The sequence below is a fragment of the Fulvia fulva genome, chromosome 7 (genome assembly GCF_020509005.1).
Source record: "Fulvia fulva chromosome 7, complete sequence".
Taxonomy (NCBI): Eukaryota; Fungi; Ascomycota; class Dothideomycetes; order Mycosphaerellales; family Mycosphaerellaceae; genus Fulvia; species Fulvia fulva.
The window spans coordinates 1,566,395-1,590,784 of record NC_063018.1 but is presented as its reverse complement, the minus strand read 5'-3'; the positions used below and the strand labels follow the sequence as shown (position 1 = coordinate 1,590,784).

At 43.3% G+C, this 24,390-nt stretch overlaps 1 protein-coding gene across 1 annotated transcript; it reads right to left on the bottom strand.

Moving 5' to 3' along the window:
* Window positions 1-21,997: 21,997 nt before the first annotated feature.
* Window positions 21,998-23,932, bottom strand: CLAFUR5_10173 (MFS-type transporter ucsM; the record flags this gene model as incomplete). Its single annotated transcript, XM_047909321.1, has 3 exons — window positions 21,998-23,229; window positions 23,283-23,870; window positions 23,929-23,932. The coding sequence occupies 3 exons, from the start codon at window positions 23,930-23,932 to the stop codon at window positions 21,998-22,000; spliced, it is 1,824 nt and encodes a 607-aa protein (XP_047764851.1).
* Between the last annotated feature and the right edge of the window lie 458 nt (window positions 23,933-24,390).

Below are 24,390 nucleotides of genomic sequence, written 5' to 3'. Positions count from 1 at the left end.
ATAGCGAAAAGCACGAAAGCGCAAGTATATTTAGTCTAGAGGGTCTCTAACCTTCAATAAGGCGTCGCAATTAATACCTCTAGAGGATACTAGGAGGTAGGAAGTGAGTAGAGAGTCGCTAGATAGTGTTCGGCTAGTACTAAAGCTACGACGCTACAAGCGATATAGCGAGTCGGGGCATAACGTACGCACCTATCAAGTAGACTTACTAGATAGCGAAGAATCTAAAGAGGAATTGTCCTCCTAGTAACGATTCTATAGGATGTCGTCGTATTAAGATACCGTCGTAATTAAAGTAGAATTAGTACAGTTCTTAGTAAAAGTAGCCCGCTCGGTAGTAAAGCACGTTATAAAGAAAGCTTAGTAAAAAGTAGTCAGGTTCTCTAAGAGGTCTATTGCTTCTCCCGCTTTAGTAGTTAGTTCGGGCTTAGGGACTATAGATTTTAGGGCTTTCTATTTTATGTCATAGCCCTTAATATTATAGTCAGCCTTTCTCTTTCTAAGGGATGATTTAGGGACCGTCACTTATGACCTAGTAACGTCTATTTCCTAGGGAGCTTGTCTTAATTAGCTAATCGATTTTCTGAAATTCCCCTATGTTCTCCGGAGGTTAGGGAAGTTATATAAATAGCTTTCTCGGCTAAGCGACTTTAGGGGTCTTAATTGGCTAATCTATTTCGGGGGTGCTTTAATAGACGCCTAAATAGTAGGTAGATTGTCCTAAGGATACGTTCTTCCTCGGCCTTCCTAAGGGCTTCCTAGCTAGTATCCTACTTAGTAGCTTTAATGTTAGAACATTAAGACCTATATTACCTCTAGGCTAGTCCTTCAAGAAGTCTATATATATATATTGTTTAATAGCTCTTATGTCTAGTTCCTAAAAGAGCTAGGCTTTAGCTATGTTTTTAATATACCTAATAAACACTACTTCTTTACCCCTATTTATCAGCTTGTCACTTCTTACCTATTAAGGTTAGGATCATATGTCTATATAGATAATAGCTTTATATCCGCAAACTTTCAAATAGTTAATAGTCGGTTTGATACTATCAAAAGCCTTATCTAGTAAAACCTTAAACCTATCGTAATCTAGGCCACTTAGCAGTTTGTTCCTTATATAAGTTTGGGCCTCTAGTGCTTTAGGCCAAAATTTAACCGGCATTATAGCCTCTTTAAGCATTGCCCTTATAGAGTCCTCTAAGGTTTATATTGACCTCTTAACTAGTCCATTCTATAGAGAGTTGTATACCTTAGTCGGCTCGAGCCTAATCCCTAAATCCTTCTCCTACTACTTTACTTATACAATAAGTTCTTTTGTATTATTAAGCCTTACTGCTTTTAGCTACGCTAATGATTTCCTCTCTACTTTAATCTTCTAGGTTTAGAGAGCAACTAGAGTATCTTCTCTTTTCCTAAGAGGAAAGGTCTACTTCTTCCTAGAGAAGTTATTAATCATCTTAAGCTAGTATTTGAATCCTAGTCTTAAGATTAGTAGTAGGCTATATATATCAATAGATATAAGGGCAAGTCTTTTAGGTCTTCTCTCTATAACTTTGCCTTTATACTTCTTTATCTTTACTACTGAACATACTCTATACTAGTAAAAGCTATCCTTAGGGATAGGAATAGGTTCTTTTAAGTCTGTTACCTTATAAAGATTCTAGAGCAAATTCTTCCTAAAGTATACAAATCTTCTATACTAAAGCTCCTACTACTTTAGGCCGGTCTCTAATTAAGCAGTCACAAAGGCATTCTCTCTTAGTAGTATATATAATGAGTAATATGCCCGTTCTTATAGGAGAGGAGAAATCTCCTTAATAAATAGAACCCCCCTAAGGAGCTTTGTCTAGACAACAGTCTTACTAGAGGGGGAAATAAGAGAAAATTATAGAGGTTGAATACTAAACTGCTTACTAAACTAGTTCTATAAAACCAGGTTTACTCCTAGCTTAGGTATAAGTAGGACATCTTCCAAAACAACTTTTCTACTAGCTCTCCTACTCATCTCTACATTCCTAATATAAGTGGCTAATAAAAATCTACCTCCTACTTTAATCTATTTCTTCCTTATTAAGGGAGTAATAGATCTAAAGAGGCAGCTTTAGTTAGTTATATAGGATGAAGTATAGGAGTTAAGTAACTACTCTAACGAGGGGAACTTGCCTTGCACTTCTATAGTTAAGTAAGCCACTTCATTATACTCATTATTATTAGACATCGTCTCTAGGGATAAGCTATATAAGTTACGTAACTCTAAGGCGGAAAACCCTTTTCTAGTCTTCTTTACTTTAGAGGTATAAGACTAGGCCTAGTTCTTCTAGAGTAATAGTATATTAGAGCTGAGTTTCTTTACTATTCTCTTAAGTTCTTCTATAGAGGACTTCTCTCTTAGTGTCCTCCTTAAAGTAGGTAGTAGAGTTCCCTTCTTCTTAATATATGTTATATTCTAGGAAGATAGTAGTTAGGAATGAGATCTAAGGACCTTTCTTGCCTTAGGCAGACTAGGGTAGTCCTTGATTAGATAATCCTTCTTATAGAGAAGGTAGGAGACTGGTCTTACTAGACCTAAGGGCTTGACCTAGGTAGCTGCTATACTATACTTAGCCTTAGAGGGATCTAACCTAGCTTCTTAAGCTTTAAGGATCTTTAAGGTCCTTTTATAATCTATCTTTAGCTGAGCTATAATGATATCCCTAGCTATATAGTAGATAGGTAGTAGTGAGCTTAAGAGCTAGGTCATCCTTATATTAGCTTTCCTATAATACTAACCCTCTAGGTCAACATTAGTAATCCTTTTTCTAAGAGAAACTAGGTGTGTCTATACAGATCTAATAGTGAACTCTTTACTTATCTCAAAGGTCACAAATTGCTTTGTGAGCTTATATATATAGGTTAGTAGCACCTAGCTATACTTGTTCTAGAGATATACCTACTTCTTAGTAGCTCTTCTAGATTTATATAAGCCCTTAAGCTCAAATTCATATTCTTCTATGATCCTACTAAGGATACTAAAGTTATATACTATATTGTGTCTTGTCTATATTAGCGTATTAAGGATCTCTTTAGTTATAGCCTCTTCTTAGAGTTTTAGAGTCTTTCCCTTAATGTTGTTAAAAGACACTTCTATTAGGTCATTAATTACAAAGAATACTAATTGGCTCTCTATCTTATATCTCTAAAGGTTGAACTATCTCTTCTAATTATCCCTCCTAAGAATTAGGATTTTGCCTCCCTTCTCCTCTATCTTCTCTTAGTATAAATCTATAATAGATTAGATATAATGAAACAAGGTATATATATTCTAAAGTAGTGGCTTAGATCCTGATAAGGCTTCTAGTATAGAATAGGAAAGTTCGTAGGTATAGATACTAAGGCCTACTTAGTAAAGTAAAGAAGGAGCGGTATAAGGTCTCGGGGCTAGGACATAGGTCTATCTCTCCTAGCAGAGCTTCAAATGACTTACTTGAAGTCCTTCTTAATAGTATCTCGATGTAGTTCTACCTATAGAGTATCTCTATAGTATTAGCTTTAAGTAAGCCGTATAGAGTCCTTATCTAGGTTACCTATTACTTAGTATCGAACTAAGCTTCTTAATAGGATAGACAGGGTAGACTTCTGATTCCTAGATGTTTTCTACTACGATAGTAAGGGATATAAGTAACCTATACTGATATAGGTTACTTTTATTCCTATATAAACCCGGGCTTATAACCTATTAAACAGGTTCGGATTAATAGTAGCGGAGTAGAGTAAGAGATCAATCTTTAACTAACTAATAGTACGAGTATATAGCAATATATTAGGAACTAATGTATTGATTATATTAGATGTCTATCTAAGCTAAAGGAGAGAGAAGGTATCTCCCTATAAGCTAAGTTATCGTAGATACCTTAGGCTACTAGATCAATTCCTGATTACTAACTCCCTTTAAGATACTACATCTTAATAGAATATAAGCTAAAGCCTACTATAGAGAAAGTAGAGGCTAACGATAAATAATATAGCGTAGACGACCCTATATACGGAGGCGGAAAACTTACTAGGGGATAACGACCACCTAGCCCGGGTATATAAAAACACTATAGTATAGCTACTAGGAGCGCTAAAAGCGCTATTAGACTAAATCCCGAAGACAATCTAATAAGTAATGTAGAAGGTAGCCTAGAGACTAACTATATAGGTAATAGTAGTAGTAGGTAAGAATTAACCCCCTACGAAGGTAAGTAATACGGTACGACTATATATTACTAATCCGGCGGAGAAATAAGAAATCGTAGCCCTAATAATTAAGGACATTGTCGACAGAATCGGCCAAAAGGGGGTAGTTAGAGCGAAGGTAGAGGCAATAGGCGTAGTAAGACTCTTTACCGTATAAGAGTCTAGTAGACAAAAACTAGAGACCTATAAGGAGTAGACTACTAAAGTCGCGGAGTCGGTACGAGTCTCCTACTAATAGTATACCGTTATCGCCTACGGGGTCCCTAGGACATTTAAGGTCGAAGACCTTCCCTAACTCTAAATATAGAACTAGAACATATCCCTAGGAGTACGACTAACGAAGACAGTATAGTTATACAAGATAGTAGACCGAGAGAAGACGTATTTATCGCTTATTATCTAGGTAGAGATAGCGGAACAAGCTAACTAGATACTAGATAATAGGCTATCCTAGAACTACGAGAGAATAGATACGGAGATCTATTAGAGTAGCTATAGGGTACTATAATGCTTCTAATACTAATAGTATAGTTATATAGCCCTAAAATACGGGGAGAAGACCCTAAGGTACCCTTACTACGTAGGTCTATACTAGGGAAGGGAATGCCTAAAAAAGGAGAGTAGGTATATATACTACGGTAGAAGGTACCTAGTATATTTAAACTAATACCTAGCTAGAATAGTAGTATAAGAACGAGCGAGATAAGTAAGGATCTCTATACTAGCTAGGTACCCCTAATAATAGTAGGAGGGACCTACCGTATATAAGGGCTTCGAGCTAAGTAAGAGGAAGAGGGTAGAAGAGTTAAATAAGGGAACCTAACCTTAAATATATCTATCTCCCGGTAGGCCTAGACACCTTAACCGGGCTACTAACGAACTAGGCTAAATACGAATCTTTAGGGCGCCCTAGCGGTTCTAGGGCTAGCGGGATAGCGGGATATAGGCTTAGGAGATATAGTAGGTTAGTATAGAAATAGACCTTACGGGTAATAAATAATACTATACGACGATATTACTATCGTATAGTATAACGTAAATAAAAGTAGAGACAAAGTCTAGCGCTACTTTCTATAGGAGCTAGACCTACTACGGCATTACTTTATTACGGTATAGAAACTATAGATCAACCCCTACGTAGGACTCCTAGCCACTTATAATAACCGGAGATACTATACCGTAATCGCGGGCAAATAAGGCGTTATCTCGAGGATATATATATACGTAAGTAAGACTATAGACCTTTAGTCGTAGAAGGTTATACTACTCTAGTAGGGTAACCTAGGAGACATAATATTAATCTAGATCGATACGATATAAGGCTCTATCTAGATCTATAACGTCTATAACCCGCTACCGTAGGGTCGAATGAGTAGGGAACTAGGGACCCTCGCCTACCTAAAGCGTACCCTAAGCGAAGACACGAAGTAAGTACTCCTCGGCGACTTTAACCTCTACTACCTATAGTAGGGACTCGACTTTACTCCTCTATACGCGTTCCTAGGGGGGAAGCTACTTAATATAACCGTACGCTACGGAATAGCCTTAGTAACCCTAAAGGGAATAGAGACGTAGAAGGCCCGTATAAGTATAAGTACAATCGACCTATACTTTCTATTATAAGAACTAGAAGAGAGACTAGTCTAATACCGACCGAACTACGCGCTAGAGGCCTCCTTAGACTATATCCCTCTTCAAACTACGCTAGGGGTAAAGGCGATAGAGGAGCTAGTAAGCGAACTACGCCGTAACTAGAAGAAGGTACGCTAGGGCAATATAAGAGACTTCCTAATAGTAAGCCTACCGTAGTATAGGAAACTCGAGACAATAGCTTAGCTAGATAAAGTAGCGGAATATATTACCTCGGTTATATAGTAAGTAGCAGAATAATATACGCCGTTACTCCGGCCCTTAACGTAGTAGAAGGCCTTCTAGACCCCTAAATACTCTACGAAGGTAAAGGAGGCTAGAAGGGCAAGGCGATAGTAGACGAAGGAGTATACCTAAGAGACGTAGGAGCAATACTATCGCGCGATATACGAGAAGAAGGTATAGATACGACGCGATAAGCTATAGGACTAGAGAGCGACAATCGGGCTCGTTATAGAATATCCGGAATAGATATAGAGACTAGCTAAATAGGTACGACTACCTAAAGAGTAACGAACCCCTTACTTCCCTCTAATCGTAGACCGCGAAGAGATTGCCTAGACTACGCCCCGGGGTAAGGCAAAAGTATTAGCCGACTATTTCTTTACGACGTAAGTAAAGGTAGACCTTATAGACATCGACCCGAGTATAGACCCGGAACCCCTAGATATAGATTAGGCGGTTAGCTCTAATATAGTAACAGGAGTTATTAGTAAGCTAAAAGGACGAAAAGCCCTAGCCCTAGATAGGATACTAAATATACTACTAAAAGAGTATAGAGAAGAGATTGCGCCGAGCCTTATAAACCTATTTACCGCGTACCTACGGCTTAGGTATTACCCGAAGCCGTATAGAGAGTCTATAATAGTAGTGCTACGTAAGCTATAGAAGGAGGACTATACCTAGCTCAAATCGTATAGGCCAATCGTACTTCTAAATATAAGAGAGAAGGTCCTCGAGAAGATAGTAGCCTAGAGACTTACGTAGCTAGCCGAGGGCAACTACGTACTACTAGTAACATAGATAGAGAGAAGAAGCTAGTAATCGATACTAATAGTAATAGAGCTAATTACGGAGCAAATTCAGACCCTCTATTACTACGATAGGAACCAAGGGGCGTCCTTACTATCTCCCGATATCGTAGGAGCCTTCGATAACGTCTTATACTAAAGGCTAAGATATATTCTATAACAGAAAGGTATTCCCTAGTAGGTAATAAAGTTCGTCTACTCCTTTCTCTAGGAACGGACGACATACCTAGTCCTAGGGAGGTATACGTCTAACCCGGTAAAGGTAGAGGCTAGAATACCCTAGGGATCTACTCTCTCCCCTATCCTATTTCTAATATTTATGTCTAATCTAATTCCTCTACTTACCTCTCTATAAACCTTAATATCGGGAGTCGTAGATAACATAAACATTCTAGCCTACTTAGACTCGATAGAGGAGAACTATCGCCTCCTTAAAGATAGGTATAAGAAATACGAGGAGTAGGTAAAGAAGTATAGTGCCCGGTTCGCCCTTAAAAAGTACTAGCTTATATACTTTAGTAAAGCGAGAACATACTATAATATAAAGGCGGCGGTAAGAATCTAAGGCTACAAGACTAAGCTATTAGCGGAGCTACGAGTACTAGGGATCTAGCTCGACCTAAAGCTAAGCTAGAACGTATAGATTAAGAAACCCTAGAGTCGAGCGTAAGTTAACGAAGCCTCGATAAAGAGGCTAACGGCGTCTATATAGATAGATAGATTATTTATTCGCCTGTTTTAGTGCCCTATCGCCTATGTAGGTCTCTCGCTATTAAGGTCTATTTGTATAGGTAGGAAACCCGATTAACGGATAAAAACCTCCTCGTCTTTACCCTCCTCGTTCTTTCCTATCTTGTCCTTTCGTTCTCCTTCCTTTAGGGTACGCTAGTGTTATAGTTGTTACCCTATAACTACCTTGCCTATAACCCTAGTAATGTCCTCCTCTCGATTCCCTTTCTCCCTTCTGTTTCCCCGGCTCTTCTCTCTCTCTATCTTCCTCCTCTCTATCTACCTTTCCGTTTCTACTACTAGGGAGAATTACTCTAGGTAGTCCTCGTTAAGGATCTATCTTATTACTCTCCTTATATCTTGTCTGTTCTAGATAATAGCCTAGTATTGCCTGTCTCTTACCTTCGCCCTCTACTAGCTTCTCCCTTTTACCTACTTAGTACAGTTTAGTACTATATGCTCCGGGTTTTAGGATAGGTAGCTATAGGGGTAACGTTTAGAATTATATCCTTGGACTCTTCTTTAGTATAAGTATACTCTTAGCCTAATGTGCTTAGAGCGAATCTAGATAGCTATACTTGCTTCCGCCCTCTTTAGGTCTTTGTAGATAAGGTAGTTATACCTCCCGAAGGTCCTAGCCGCTAGTAGGGCTCCTAGCCTCACCGGTTTTTAGTTCTAACGCGTTTCCTATAGGTGACCTACGGTCCTTTCTACTTAGCTTTGCTTCTTTTTCCCTTTGTCCCCTATATTAGCTTACTCCCTTAGAGCTTCTCTCTGTTCAAGGGCTGCTAGGATTTCCTATAATGTTTTTAGGTCTACTTCCTTCTATAGGATTATATATGGCCGGTTAGGTCTTCTCCTCCTCTCCTACTAGGTTATTATCCTTTAAGTAGCTACTTAGATAGTTCCCTAGGCTAGGTATACTTATGTCTTCTCTACGTATTAACACCTTATACCCTAGAGGTACTCCCTAATAGGGGCTATACCTGATTCCATTTCTATTGTCCTATAAGGGGTTGACTTATATACCCCTAGTACTCTCTTTAGGTAGGCTACCTACGCTCTGTTAAGGGGGTCCTTAATTCTCTTCGGGATGTGTTTTTCCGCTGCCTAAATTGCTGCTCTATATAGCATTACGGGCTTAATAATAGCCTTATATATAGTCTAGGCCTTTATGAAGGTCGCCCCCTAGGTTAACGTAGTAAGTCTCTCGATTAATTGTCTATTAGTGTCCGCTCTCGCTTACGCCTTCTTTACTTATAGTCCCTAGCTAAGTTTCGGGTCTAGCTATATCCTAAGGACTCTAAGTTCCCTTATAGGATAGGTCTCGAACCCCTAGATTTTTACTAGTGCTACTAAGTTGTGTTTTGTCTTTACCTTACTAAAATAGCTAAGTTAGTACTTATTCGGTACGAATTTTGCCCTATACTCTCTTACCTACTTTTCGTATTGTCTATGTCTCTCCTCTAGAATTGCGCAGTTTTCCTCTATAGACCCCGACTACGCTAGGATATTTATGTTATCTACGAACCCCGATACTAAGGTGTTTACTGTTTCTAGGAGTGGGGTCAGGTCGGCTATAAAGAGGAGGAACAGAATTGGGGAGAGTGTAGAGCCCTATAGGATGCCCGTGTTCGTAATTAGGGTCTACGGGGCTTTAAAGGACCCTAGGAGGATCTAGGTTGTTCTGTCCTTAAGGAATAACTATATAAAGTGTACTATCTAGGCTAGGATGCTTTTTATTCTAAGGATGTGTAGGAGCCTTACGTAGGACACGTTGTCGAAAGCCCCTAATATGTCTAGTAAAAGTAGTGAGCCTACCTTATTATTACTATAGTACTAGATATATCTGATTTGCTCTATAATCAGTTCGACTACTATAAGGGTAGATCTCTTTTGTCTCCTCCCTATTTACGTTACCGGGAGGAGGTTGTGTTCTTCTACTATTCCGGTGAGCCTTATAGCTACGACCTTCTCTAGGAGCTTCCCTAGTATATTTAGTAACGTAATCAGTCTATATAACTTCAACTTAGTATAGTCTTCCTTTTAGGGTTTCCTTAGGACGTAAGTTAGTAATTGCCTAAAGGCCTTTAGGTAATACCCCTACTTTATATACTAGGTAAAGATTGGCATAAGTACTAGAGTAATAAGGCTACTACTAGCTTTTAGGTAATAGTTAGGGATCTTGTCTAGGCCTAGGGCTTTGTTGCCCTTTAGTTTCTTAATAATATTTCCGATCTCTATAGTAGATACTTACTAGTTAGCCTCCCTTAGCGGAGGAATGTATATTCCTAGGATGTTAATTAGGTCTACCTCTACCTAAGTCCCGAAGAAGTGGTCTATAAATACTTTCGCTTTCCCTATCGGAGTGGTTTACGTTTCCCCGTCTTAGTCCTATATTAAGGGAAACTAGGGCGGGGAGTTTCGTTCCTCGTCTAGTTTCCTAGCCTATTCTACTAGTCTCTAGATTTGTTCCGGGTGTTCTATAATTATCCCTATAGTTGACCTCTACTCCTACGTCTTGTCTCTTCTAATCTACGCCTTCTTTGCTTTATACGCGTTGTTATAGGCTTCCTAGTTTGCTTAGGTACGTCGTTACTCCTATCTCCTTCTTGCTCTCCTTACCTCCTTGACTTTGGCTATATACTCTAGTGTCTAGTATAGCTTCTAGTATAGCGACTATCTCTTCTTAGGTATATAGGCCTAGGCTGCCCTTTATATAGCTTCTATTAGCTACTCTACTACTTGGTCCATCCCCTCCGTTATATATATGTCGTCAATGTTCACCTATTCTAGTTCGCCTTCTAGCCGCTACTATACTAGTATCTACTCGGCCTACTTCTAGCAGAGCCTCCTCTTAGGTTCTATCTCCTCCTTCACTATAAGTTGGATGTCGGTTTGGATTAGATAGTGGTCTAATAAGGACTCTAGTTAGTCATTAACTATATAGCTTTCTACCCGTCGTATTAAGGCGTAGGACATAAAGTATAGGTCTAGCGTACTAGAACTATTGTTTCTAGCCTAAGTTTCTGTTCCCTTTAGCGTGATCAAGTCCATTTAGGCTGTTTCTATCTGACTAATAAGCCTCCCTACTAAGAAGTAGCGTACTAGAGTGAAGTCCGATCCCTACTTTAGGTAGTAGAGGTTGAAATCTCCTATTACGATATTATGGTTTTGTTAGTCTATTACTTCCGGGAGCCTTCCTAGCGTGTATAGTTATGTGCTACTTCTAGACTCTAGAGGTAGGTTATATACGCTATAGATTAGGACCTAGCCTTAAGTTGTTTTAAGCTATACTATAGTGATATCCCTATCGGTTCTCGGCTAGGCCTACTAGTCCTCTACTAGTACCTTCTTACTAATATAGATATATGTTCGTAGGACTCTCTCGGTTCTGTTTATTACTACGTAGTATCTCGAGTCTCGTATAGTTAATAGAATCCTAGAGTATAGGTTGATCTATAGTTCCTATATTGCTATAATATAGTGTTCCTCCGGGTCTAAGGCTTATAGAAAGCTCCTTTAGACCTTGTCTTTGCTTCTGTTCACATTATACTAAATGATTAATAGTATATTAGTATAAGGCATTAGGACATGTTTATATCTAGGTCCGTTTAGTCTTACTATTAGTCTTGCTATTAGTTTTCCCGTCCCTCCTCCTATTCTTCCCTTTATAGTTAGCTCCCTATTATTTGGTTGATTCTTATTTGTCTATTGCTCTGCGCTACCTTGTATAAGAACGTTAATCTCCCTAATACTAGTACTTTTTGTAGCTCCTCTTATAGCCGGGGTCTCTTATTCGGGTGGGTAATTCTTTCTAGTTGTTTCTGTTTACCTACTAGGAACCTAGTTAGTGTTATTACCCTTACTTCCCGCGCCATCTACTAGGCTAATAGTCTAACTAGGCATTAGTTTGACTATGCCGGGTATTTTCTCCTATATACTACGTATCTTATGTCCTCCTTCCATTTTTAGTACTCTTAGGTCGCGTGATTACTAGTATAGTAGGAGTAGACTAGTATAGCTTTGCTACACTTTAGGGCAATATGTCTATACTATTAATAGTTAAAACATTAAAGGATTCTATATTTACTCTAATAAGGTACGACGGAGCTTTTTTTATCGATCTCTACGCCAAAACAAGACACATTCGAAAGCTCTTATCAAGGCCATTCTAACGATATATAAAGTAGGCCACTACCCCTAGGACTAAGGGAGTTCTACCTCATTTAATCTGGACAGCTTGAAGCTCTCCTCACCCTGTTTCTTCAGCTCTAAACGCCGCGGAGGTGCCTAGCTACATTAGGCAACTCCTAGGCAATAGTAGCCTAGGCTACGGCTTGCCCTAGAAAAGTACAATCTAATATCCTTTACGCGCCGGCTACGGTTCTATAATATATAAGCTTCTATCTAGATATAGGGATATACGACTAACCCGGTAAATTAGCTTAGGATCCTCGGACTATAGGTAGACCCGGCGCTACGGTAGAGGAAGTACGTATAGGTAATATTACGGAAAGCTAAATAGAATAAAGTATTATACTAGAGGCTTACTACGTCTATATAGGGGGCGGAGTTTCGGTAGTTACGACTTCTTTATACGGCTATTATACGGCTAGTCCTTACCTATAGTAGCTAAGTATAGTCCTTAGGCGAGAGGGCCTACCTATTAAAGGGACTCGTCGCGCCGTTAGCGAAGATCTAAAACTAATGCCTAAGGAAGGTTACCGGGGTATATAAGTCGATACTAATAAGGATACTTAAGTATAAGACCGCTATACCGCCGATCGACCTATATATCTAGGGACTACGGACCTCCTACTTAGGTAAGTCGGTATAGTACCTAGTATAGAAGGTCATCGCTAGTATAGTCGTAAGGGCCCGCGAATTAGTACTAGCGTATAAGGGCATTCGACCCGGAAACGAGCCGAACTACCGGGTAAGGGACGAATAGCTAGTAGTACGATAGGAAGGTAAGAAATCGTTTATAGAGTAACTATAGAAAGAGAGGTAGAATAACTAGGGTGTAGGGTATAGTAGACGCCCTTAGCTAGCGGGACAACCTAAGGAATAGTTCGCTACGAAATCCGCGGTCAAGTACCCCCCGAAGCTTATCTACTACCGCCTTACGAGGGTATAGAGTAGTATAATAACCTAACTACGAAGCGAATATATCGGCCTCTAGGGGTACCTATTATAGAGGAAGGTTCTAGAATACATAAATACTAGCTACCCCTACGGCTATTACTCCTAGAATATACGGTATATACTCCTTATCTATCCGAGGTAGTTACTAGAAAGGGGGGAGTAGATAGTAAAGGCGAGGAACCGGACGATTAGGGCACTTCTTAATAACGTTAAGGACCTACGGCGTATTACGAAGTAGATACTAGAGAAGGGCGAACTAGAACAGTACCGCCTAGTAGGAGTAGTATAGGAAGAGAGGACACGGCGTAGCGCGACGAGACCGGCTAGGAGCGGGGGCTAACGGGGTAGTAATATAGACTACGTACGTTTAGAGGGAAAGCTAATCTAGATAAGGAGAAGTCGAGGGCGGGAAGAGTTTTCACCTATTCGGGTTTCCCTTTATATATAATAATAGATATATACCTATATAGACCGAATAGGGTCCTAGAATAGGGGAATAACAAATCTATCTATCTATTAAACGAATCGTTTAGTCTAACAACTATAGTAGCCGTATTAAGTAGTACCTCTATAGCTCTAGCCTTCGTTCTAACCGAATAGCTATTCCTAGGAATACTAGTAGTAATATTATTTATATTAAACAAATACCTAAGCTAATCTATAAGTACTACCTCCTCCTACGTCTAAAATAAATAGCTATTCCTTAGGATACTAGTAGTAGTATTATCCGTATTAAACGAATACCTAAGCTAATTTATAAATACTACCTCCTCCTCCGTCTTAAACGAATACTAAATAGTAGAGACTAATAACGTACTTTACTACTAAGCGGGCTATACTACCGAGTAGGCCACTTTTACTAAGAACTGTACCACTTCTATAAATATAGCTATATAACTACTATTATAGCGTATATTGTCTTTAAACGAGGCCAAACTGACCTTAGCTGTCTAGGCCACGAAACGCGACGCGATAATCACGAATCGACTTACTATAAAGGTATACGACGCGTCTCGAACTATACTAGGGTATCGATTGAATAGACGACCTCCTCGGGGTGACTACGAGCCTAATTCGAAGAAGCTTATAGAGCTAGAAGAGAGGGTAATACTTAAGTATATACTCGAGCTAGATCTTAGAGGTTTCCCGCTATTAAAGGCTAGTATACGAGTAAAAGCCGATTCATTACTATAAGAGAAGGGTCTTAAGCCCGCTAGTCTTAATTAGACAGACAGGTTCATTAGGCGGCATCGTGAGCTAAAGGTTTGTATAACACGTAGATACGATTGTTAGCGAGCCCTAATAGAAGATCTAGACGTTATCGAGAAGTAGTTCTTGCTTATACGTAATATAAAGGAGAAGTATAGTATCCTTAACTAGAATACCTATAACTTCGACGAGATAGGGTTTATAATAGGTATTATTACGTCTTAGAGCGTCGTTACGGAATCAGAAAGGCGTAGTAGAAAGAGGAGGGTCGTTTAATAGGGCAATAGAGAATAGGTAATAGTAATTAAGACTATCTATATAGACAGAATAGCGCTCCTACCTTACGTCATCCTTATAGGTAAACAGTATATTAGTACTTAGTACTAAGACGGCAACTTAGGTCTAGACTAGATAAACGGGCTAATAGAGAACGGCTAGACTAATAATAAGTTCGGTATACGGTAGCTAGAGCATTTCTAGAAGTATACTATAGCTCGTACGACTAGGGTATAGAGACTACTTATTATCGATAGCTACGAGAGCTATAACTCGAAGGCATTCTAGAATCTATATAAGGAATACAAGATCTTAGCCCTATATATACTATCGTACGCCTCGTACTTACTCTAGCTATTAGATATAGGTTGCTATTCGCCTTTAAAGAAGGTATACGGTGCTTAGCTCTCGGGCTTAGTACGCTAGCGCATTACTTATATCAATAAAGTAGAGTTCCTACGCGCCTTCCGGGCAGCCTATAACGCTATATTTAGACAGGAGAACATCCTATCGAGCTTTAGAGGCGCTAGTTTAGTTCTATTTAATCTATAGGTAGTAATAGATAAGCTTAATATTAAGCTACGTACGCTAACCCCTCTAGCTCCGGACTCTACCCCTTAGGAGTCGAAGACACTACGAACTATAAAAGAATTCGACTCTTAATCGATACTAGTAACGAACAAAATACGTGCCCGGGCAGGTTTATTACTAAACTCGTTATAGGAAGGGGTGTATTAGCTTATGAAAGGGAGTAGAGAGATAGCGTATTAGATAGCTCTTATACGAAGCGAGATTAGTAAGCTACGTAAGTCTAACGAGGCCCTTATATAGCGGAAAGTACAAAAGCGTAAGTACATTCAGTCTAGAGGGTCTCTAACCTTCGATAAGGCGTCGTAATTAATAACTCTAGAGGATACTAGGAGGTAGGAAGTAAGTAGAGAGTCGCTAGATAGTGTTCGGCTAGTACTAAGGCTATAACGCTAAAAGCGATATAGCGAGTCGGGATATAACGTACGTACCTATTAAGTAGACTTACTAGATAGCAAAGAATCTCAAGAGGAATTGTCCTCCTAGTAACAATTCTATAGGATGTCGTCGTATTAAGATACTATCGTAATTAAAGTAGAAGTAGTATAGTTCTTAGTAAAAGTAGCCCGCTCGGTAGTATAGCCCGCTCGGTAGTAAAGTACGTTACTCTTAAAGAGGCTATAGGTAACTATTTAGATAGATAGATATTTCATTAAGCTATTATAGTACCCTTGGTCGACGACGAGAATCACCTATACGTAGTGTCGGCTACGAACCTCTCGTCTAGCTACGAGAGAGCCAAGTATTCTTACGCTAGAGCGTCGTAGGCGCGACGGGCGCGTAACGTAGGCGAAGCCGCGGCGAACAGAGGACTACTAGCAAAACGGGTATAAAAACTATCCGACGAGCGTATACTCGTGTCGGGAGCGAGTCCCTCTTCTTTCTACGTATAAGAAGGGCGCGGAACCGTGGCCTATACGCTCGATAGGACACCTCTAGTATAAGTGTAGAATTTTCACCTCCGGAGACCGCAAACCGAGCGGGCTAAGCGACGAACATTAGACGAGCGGACTATAGAACAACAACTAAGCGGACTATATAACGGCGTCGAGCGGACTACGAAACAATCTGGTGTTTGCTAGCGGGCAATACGGTGGGTAGGTAGACACGCGACGAAGCCTATAAGGGCCTGTCGAACACCCGGTATAGGAACGAGGGTTTTGCCTAAGGCACTGCCTATCCCGCTACATAACGCACCTAGTCTAATATAGTAGATTACGACGAGGAAAAGACGATAGCCTAAGTAAGGAAAAGACGGCTGTTAGGACGGGGAAAAGACGTATAATGCAAGTGGATTAGTTCTGTGATCGGGGAGGATCGAGGGTAGGGTGATAAGGAACTTTATATTGGTTAGTAGGTAGAAACGCAAGGAGTACGCTGCCCGGCGTGGTGTGTGCCCCGAGCAAACCTGCGAGGCATGGACGGCCGCTTTCTAGAGATAGGCTGCGGTAACGCGAAGGGCGTCAAAACCTAGGGCGTGGTATATACTGGCAGCGACGGCTAACACTGTCTATACAGCCCGAGAGGACGGATGCGCATGTCGGTCAATAGAGAGCACTAAAGGGCTTAGGCCTATGGAGGTGGATATTGGCTTAAGGAGCAAACAGGGAGGGAGGGCGTAGAGGGAAGCTTTTGCTCCGGGCTAACCTCTCGAAACGAAGCTACACGGTGGTGCTAGATGAGTGGGAAAGCGCGGTTAAGACTTGTCACCTTATCTCGTAGCTAGCTTGCTAAATACGATTCCTTCCTTGTCACAGCACAGGAGCAAGACAGGAAGAGGCTAGAGACACAGAAGGAGTGGACAGTCAAACTAGGCAAGACGGCTAAGGTCTCACACCAACAAAATATGGTTATTGCACATGGGATGACCACAAAGTTTGACATTGAAGGAGACCTTAAGAGGCTGCAGGACCAGAACCAGGCTGTATGCCCAGGGCTACAGATCACAAAAGCAGCATGGGTCAACAGAAAGACAAAGGACACAAAGAGAGAGTCTTCTCTAGTGCTCTGGATAGGCACTGTAGAACAGGCAAACACCGTGCTTGACAAGGGCATCTTCTGGGAATGCGAAAGAATGGACACAGAAATCCATAGAAGCACCCACAGACTACTGCAATGCTTCAAGTGCCAACAGTATGGTCATATCTCTACTAGATGCCCAAGCCAAAAGGACACTTGTTCCCACTGTGCTGGTAGCCACAAAGTACAGAATTGCACAGCCCCAAAGAGTGAAGCCAGATGTGCATGCTGTGGAAAGAAACACCCTTCCTGGTCCCAAGACTGCACAGCTAGGATTGAGGCAAAGAGGAGGGCAAGAGAAGCCAGGATCAACACCCCTATCAGATTCCAGACAGGGACAATCACCCAAGAACCCCTAAGGACTGTCTACAACCCTCTGAAAAGAGGCAGAACAGAAGAGACCACACAGGCCCAAGGCCACCCTGCTATGGGTAGACCAAAATCAATTGTGGTTGCAGGAAGAGACCCGTCACAAAGCAGGCTCAACCTTACCACAATCCCAAATAGCAGCCAGCAGCAGGAAGCACGAGAAGACCAGCAGGAGACCAGCATGGATGAGTCATGATTGAGACACCTAATCTTACCACTATCCAGTACAACGTCAACAAAAGCCAGCACAAGGTCCAGAGAAGCTTTCTCCAAGCACTGGACCCAAAGAAACACCTAGTTATTGCAGTCCAGGAACCTTGGATCAACAGCAAATCTAACAGACCATCTACTGCTAACGACCCAAGGTATCACACACTCCTAGCCAAACAAGGCACCCCTAGAACATGCATGTACATCAGCAAAGAGATGGCAACAGACAGCTGGGAACAAATCCAACAGGAAGGGGGAGACATCACCTCAGTCAGACTCAACACCAACCAAGGCAGCATCCACATCCACAGTGTATACAACCCACCCCCCAGCTCCAGAAGCAGCACCCAGCTGGGCACACTACAACAGCTGCCAGACATCCTGCAGAGTGACTCCCAACACATCGTGCTGGGAGACTTCAACTTGCACCATCCTACATGGGGATCAGACTTTGCACCTGCCCATCACTTCCTAGCTAACAGACTCCTCTCCACTACCCAAAGCAACAACATGCACCTAGTTACCCCAAAGGGCCTAACTATCTGGTCACAGCGAGCAAGCTCAAGCACCATTGACCTGTGCTTTGCATCACATGACCTGCAGCAGAAGGTCACCAGATGCTGGGTTAACCAGGACTTGGAGTCCTCATCAGATCACCTCCCAATTCAGGTGGAGTTTGAAACACAGACACAGCAGGAAGGAGACCTAGAACCTCAGCTGGCCTGGAAGGCAGCCAACTGGGAACAGATCAGACAAGACCTGGAACAGAAGCTAGCTGGACTAGAGACCAGGAGACTGGAAACAGCCTTAGACATAGACCAAGCAGTGGCAGAACTGGTTAGAACAATGCAGGAAACTGCGGCAGCCCACACCAGAGAAAAGAAACAGTCACTGTACCAGAAGACATTCTGGACAAAGGAATGCTCAGAGAAGGTCAAGGCAGCCAGGCAGGCCAGGAGAGCCCTTACCCAGAGCCACTCCCAGGAAGCATGGGACAGATACAACCAGGCAACCAGAGACAAGAAGGCCCAGATCAAGAGGGACAAGATGCTGGAGTGGAGGTCAACAGTTGGATCCATTACCCAGAATCCTGAGAAGATGTGGAAACTAGCAAAGTGGGCAAGACAACCCACACAGGACAGAAACATGCTGCCCCAGTTTCCAAACATTGAAGACCAGGAAGGAGTAATCCAACACACTCTCCCAGGAAAGGCACAGGCATTGGGGAAACATTTCTTTGGCACACAGGTAGAAGCTGACCTGCAGGATCTGGAGGGCAGTGTGTATCCAACACCACTAGAGCAATCCTGCACAGTGGGAGAGGGAGAGATCAAGAGCATCATTAAGACACTCTCAGGAAACAAGGCCCCAGGACCAGATGGGATTCCAAACTTGTTCATTAAGATATGCAAGGACCAGATCTCCCCTGCACTGTCAAACATCTTTTCACAGTGCATGGCCCAAGGACACTGCCCTAAACACTTCAAGGAGTCACTGACTGTGGTCTTGAGAAAACCACAGAAAGAGGACTACACAAAGCTAAAGGCATACAGACCTATTGCCTTGCTCAACACACTAGGCAAACTCCTGGAAAAGATCATAGCAGAAAGGCTGACAAACCTAGCTGAAGAACATGGAATCCTTCCTGAAGAACAGATGGGAGGCAGGAAACAAAGATCAACACTAACAGCTGTGGAACTTATCACAGAGCAGATCAAGACCCTATGGCACTTTGGGAACAACAAAGCAGCCACACTCCTCTCACTAGACATATCAGGAGCCTTTGACAATGTCTCACACCAGAGGCTGATCCACATCCTGAAACAGAAGGCTATCCCTAACTGGACAGTCCAGTTTATCCAGTCCTTCCTCAGAGGCAGAACCACAAGACTAAGACTGGGCAGATACAAATCTGACAGCATGCCTACAGAGACAGGAATCCCACAGGGATCAACAATGTCTCCAATCCTGTTTCTCCTCTTTATGGCAGACCTGCCAGCAAAGCTAAACTCCAGAAACACATCAGCCTCAGGGTTTGTAGATGACACAAACATCCTAGCCTGGTCAGACAGCACAGAAGAGAACTGCAGAATCTTGCAGAAGAAACACAAGGAATGTGAGGAATGGGCCAGGAAACATGGAGCCAGATTTGCCCCAGAGAAGTATCAACTCATCCACTTCAGTAGAGCCAGAAACAGACACAATATGCAAGCCCCAATCACTATTCAGGGACACACAACAGAACCCTCAAGTGAATTAAGGGTGCTAGGAATATGGATGGATCCAAAGCTCAGCTGGGGACCACAGGTCAAGAAAGCACAGGCAAGAGCAGACAACAACAGGCAATCAATTGACAGGCTTACAGCCTCCACATGGGGAGCCACATTTGCGAAAGCAAAGGTTATGTACAAGGCCATTGTGAAGCCAGCCATGCTATATGGAGCCCAGATCTGGTCAGCCCAAGACAAGATCCCAAAGAGAATTGCAGATCCCATCAGCAGAGCCCAAGCCTCCTGTCTGAAAAAGGTGCTTGGAGCATACAAGTCAACTCCAACAAGGGTGGTCGAAATGGAGTCTGGCTCCCCACCAGCCAAGCTCTACCTTCAAGGGTTGAGATACCAGTATGCAGGAAAGACGTCTGCATACCCAGCCCAGCTAGTAATCCAGAAGGCAGTCAACAAAATCAGGAGCCAGTGCACAAGAAGGCACAGACAAGCAAGACCCAATCCAGCCCCACAGAAGCAGCAGGACCTGCAGAAGTTCAAAGAACTAACAGAACAGCTGCACCTAGCCCAGCAGGAACAGGACAGAAGGGCTCAAGGGAGAGGATCAGCAGCCAGCCAAGGGAAGAAGCAACAGTCTCTAGCTGAAAGGATGGCAGGACTCCTCTGGAAGACTGAATGGACAAGAACCCCACAGAGGCCAGGAACCCCAAAGGCACTCCAACAGTTTGGTAGCCACAACTACCTACTGTACTCAGACCTGACCAGGTCAGAAGCAAGCATAGCAATACAAATCCGCTCTGAACACATCGGAGTCAGGGCATACCTGCATCAGAGAAAAGTCCCAGGTATCGAAGACAAGAGTTGCCCATGCGGCTACCTGTCCCAGAATGTCGAACATAGACTTCTGGTTTGCAAAGAATGGAGTACAGGGAGAGGTGAATGGAGGGCAAGGGCAAGGAACAGAAACTTCCAAGCCATGATCAGCAATAAGGGAGACCTCCAGAGAATTACAAGGTGGATCATCCACTAAGGATTTTTGGAGCAGTTCTCTCTTACTAGGGAAACAGAGAGATGGATTGAGGAGAGAAAGAAGGAGGAGGAGAGCAGGAAGAGGGGGACAACTCTAGGGTTGCAGACAAGGTAGTCAGAGGCTAACCACTATGACACTAGTGCACCCTAATGGAAGGAAAACTGAGAACTCATGGCAAGGAAGCTATTAGAGAAGGAGAGGAGGTTTTTACCTAGGAATAGGTTTCCTACCTTATGCAGTAACATATATAGACATAAACCCGCATGGGCCGGAGGGCACCACAACGGGTAAATGAATCATCTATCTATCTATCTAATACGCCATCTCTCTACTCCCTCTCTATTACCCTATTAAACAACCTTCCTCTTTCTACTACGCCTTTCTAAACCCGTAATGACGCTCTAAGACGTAATGACACCTATTATAAACCCTATCTCGTCGAAGTTATAGGTGTCCTAGTTAAGGATGCTATACTTCTCCTTTATATTACGTATAAGTAAGAACTACATCTCGATTACGTCTAGATCTTCTATTAGGGCTCGCTAACGATCGTATCTACGTGTTATATAAACCTTTAGCTCACGGTACCGCCTAATAAACCTGTCTGTCTAATTAAGACTAGCGGGCTTAAGACCCTTCTCTTATAGTAATAAATTGGCTATTACTCGTATACTAGCCTTTAATAGCGGGAAACCTCTAAGATCTAGCTCGAGTATATACTTAAGTATCACCCTCTCTTCTAGCTCTATAAGCTTCTTTGAATTAGGCTCGTAGTCACTACGAGGAGGTCGTCTATTCAATTAATACCCTAGTATAGTTCGAGACGCGTCGTATACCTTTATAGCAAGTCGATTCGTGATTGTCGCGTCGCGTTTCGTGGCCTAGATAGCTAAGGTCAGTTTGGCCTCGTTTGAAGACAATATACGCTATAATAGTGGTTATATAGCTATATCTATAGAAGTGGTACAGTTCTTAGCAAAAGTGGCCCGCTCGGTAGTATAGCCCGCTCGGTAGTAAAGCACGTTATATTACTCTACTACTCTTTGATAAATTTAACGACTTTAAGTACTAAGATTATCGTAATTCGAATGGTGTCCTAGTATCTATTACCTGACTTTACCTACCTAGGGTTACGTCCTCTGGTCGCTATAGTAATACGTTTCGTAGGATTAAGGTCAGGATGTTCCTATACGTTAACGTCTATATCACTTTTTTAGAACTACCGCCACACAAGGAAAGCGTGAACATCAAACTTGTATAACGTGTTGCTTTTTGCTATTGCTATCGACCGAAGCTTAGATCGTCGAGATCGTCTTCTCCGGATCCATTGACATCACAGGGTCATTTGGGTTAACCGAAAGCTTCCTTGACACAGCGTTCTCCTCGGCATCATTAAGCGTGTATTCCTCCTTGTCGATATGTCGGAACAAGACATAAAAGACGACAGTCAGGATAGCACCAGCAATAGCGACACCACCAAAATCCCAAGTGAGGTAAGGATCGCGAATGACTGAAGAGCAGGCCAAGCCGATGGCGTATGCGACTCCGGTGTTGAACAAGTTCATGGCCGAGACCAAGCCTCTCATGTTAGCCGGTGCGCGGGAGTACGCGATACCGTAAGCTGGGACGTTGACGAGAATCTCAGAGATACCGCCGAGGCCGTATGGTATAGCCATCCACCAAATGGTAATAGGAGCAACGCCAGTGCCGACAGTGCAGTCGGTTGAGCCATAGTCGCCGCAGGGAGACTGCTGGTAGGCGTAGTAGTTCAGCACGGTGTAACCCACGCCGCCAATGGTAGACATAGCGAGACCAGTGACAATACGAGACACAGGTCCGTAGTGAAACTTCACTTTGCGGAAGAACGGATAGATTCCATAGTTGAAGACTGGGATGGCGAGGATGATGCTCAAGCTGTTGAAGTTCTGGACGACGTCGTTGGGGACACCGTTGGTTGTCAACATAGTAGACAGGTAGCCCGCTGCGCCGCCGATACCGTTGTCGTTGAGGTACTGGATTGGAAAGAAACAGAACATTCCAGTGGCCTGGAATGCACGTCTCACATCCTCAACGAACTCGTCGTTCCATGAGGTCTGAATGCTAAGACCGGCCGCGGCAATGTTGCTTGGCTTAGCGAGATCCCAGAATCCGTGTCTTCCAATCTTGCTGAGCCCACCACGGCGCAAAGACACTGCGATTATTCTGAACACGCGGCCGAGTTCGTTACCTCCAGGTGGGTGGTGGACCAGGCGTGGCTTAAGGAACCAGAGAAGAAGTGGCAAAGGCAGGTATAGTAGCAGTGGGAGCAGAAATGCCAGCCAGAATCCGACGTACTTCTCGGCGTAGGTCGTTGCAACCCCCATGAAACCTCCAACGTTGATCAGGAGATAGAACCACAACATGACTCTCTCTGTTGTCGCCTCGGGGTCTTCGATCACTGTTTCGCCATTCTTGGCTGTGACGACCTTCGGCACTCGGGTGACCATCTGGTCCAGCAGGAGGGGGGACACGTTGGGCTTGAACATCGCTGAAGAAGACAGTCAGCACGCGAAGCAATGTGTTTGCACCGGGAGCACTTACCAGCACCGATTGCCAGAATGTAGAGCGAGAGCAGGTACGGCGTCACAGCGCTGCCGTCCGCGAGCAGCGGCTTCGCGGCAGAGACGCACATGAGGACGTGGGCAACACCGAAGGCCAACACACCCCAGCAGATGAGCTTGAAGCGACCAACACGGGTATCCGCGAGCCATCCGAAGAGGACGGGCAGGACGTACACAAGCATGGAGAAGGACTGCGAGACAGCATTGGCCTTGACACCGCCAAGACCCAGCGCACCAGCAGTCTCTTGTGTGCCTCTTGGAGGAGCTCCGTACCCATTGCCACCTTCAGGTAGCGGCCGATTCACGAAGTTGCCGATGAGCTGTTGGACACCATAGTAGGACGCCCGCTCGCAGAACTCCACTGTACAGATGAGGTAGGCGATGGTAGGCATCTTGCCTGGAACTCGTCGAAGAGTCTTGAGCTCGACCTCTGTTGGCTTGCCCTGGTAGTCTCCAGCTGCAGCCAGAGCATCATGGTAGAGATTAATCTCGGCCGAAGCTTTTCTGTCCTCCTCTCCAGAGGGAGACAGTGAGTCCCGGACATCGCTGGAAATGGCGTCCTTACTCGCTGTGACACACTGTCAGTCATTACCACGGCGAGCGTGGCCGAATGGTGTTGTACTCACCCATCACGGTGGTGGTCTAGAAAGATGCGCGCTCCTCGACGAATAACGAGGGGTGGGGAGGGAGATGGAGGTAGGTTGGCTGAGGACCACGCGACACACGGCCGCGGTATTCTGATGAAGGGACCGTGCGTGGCAGGGAGGAAGGTCGAGACGGTGTTATCGCGCCGCCCACTCCCACATGGTTGGATCGTGTGCTGGCTCGGATCGTTGGATGCTCCTTGCAAACGACCTGCGAAAGGATCTTCTCTGAAATTCAGTGCCGCCATTGGCCGGGGCCGAGAGATAGGTGTCGCAGGCCTGAAAGCTAGAAGCAATCCCGCACACCCCGCTGTCAGCAGAACTTGCCTACAACGGTAACGACCTCGGCCATCCCTTTGCACCTTTTATCGGTCCAAGTCAGTGCGGAGGCCTTATCTAAGTTTTGAACGTTGCTTAAGAACGACAGAGTATAACTAGTCCGGT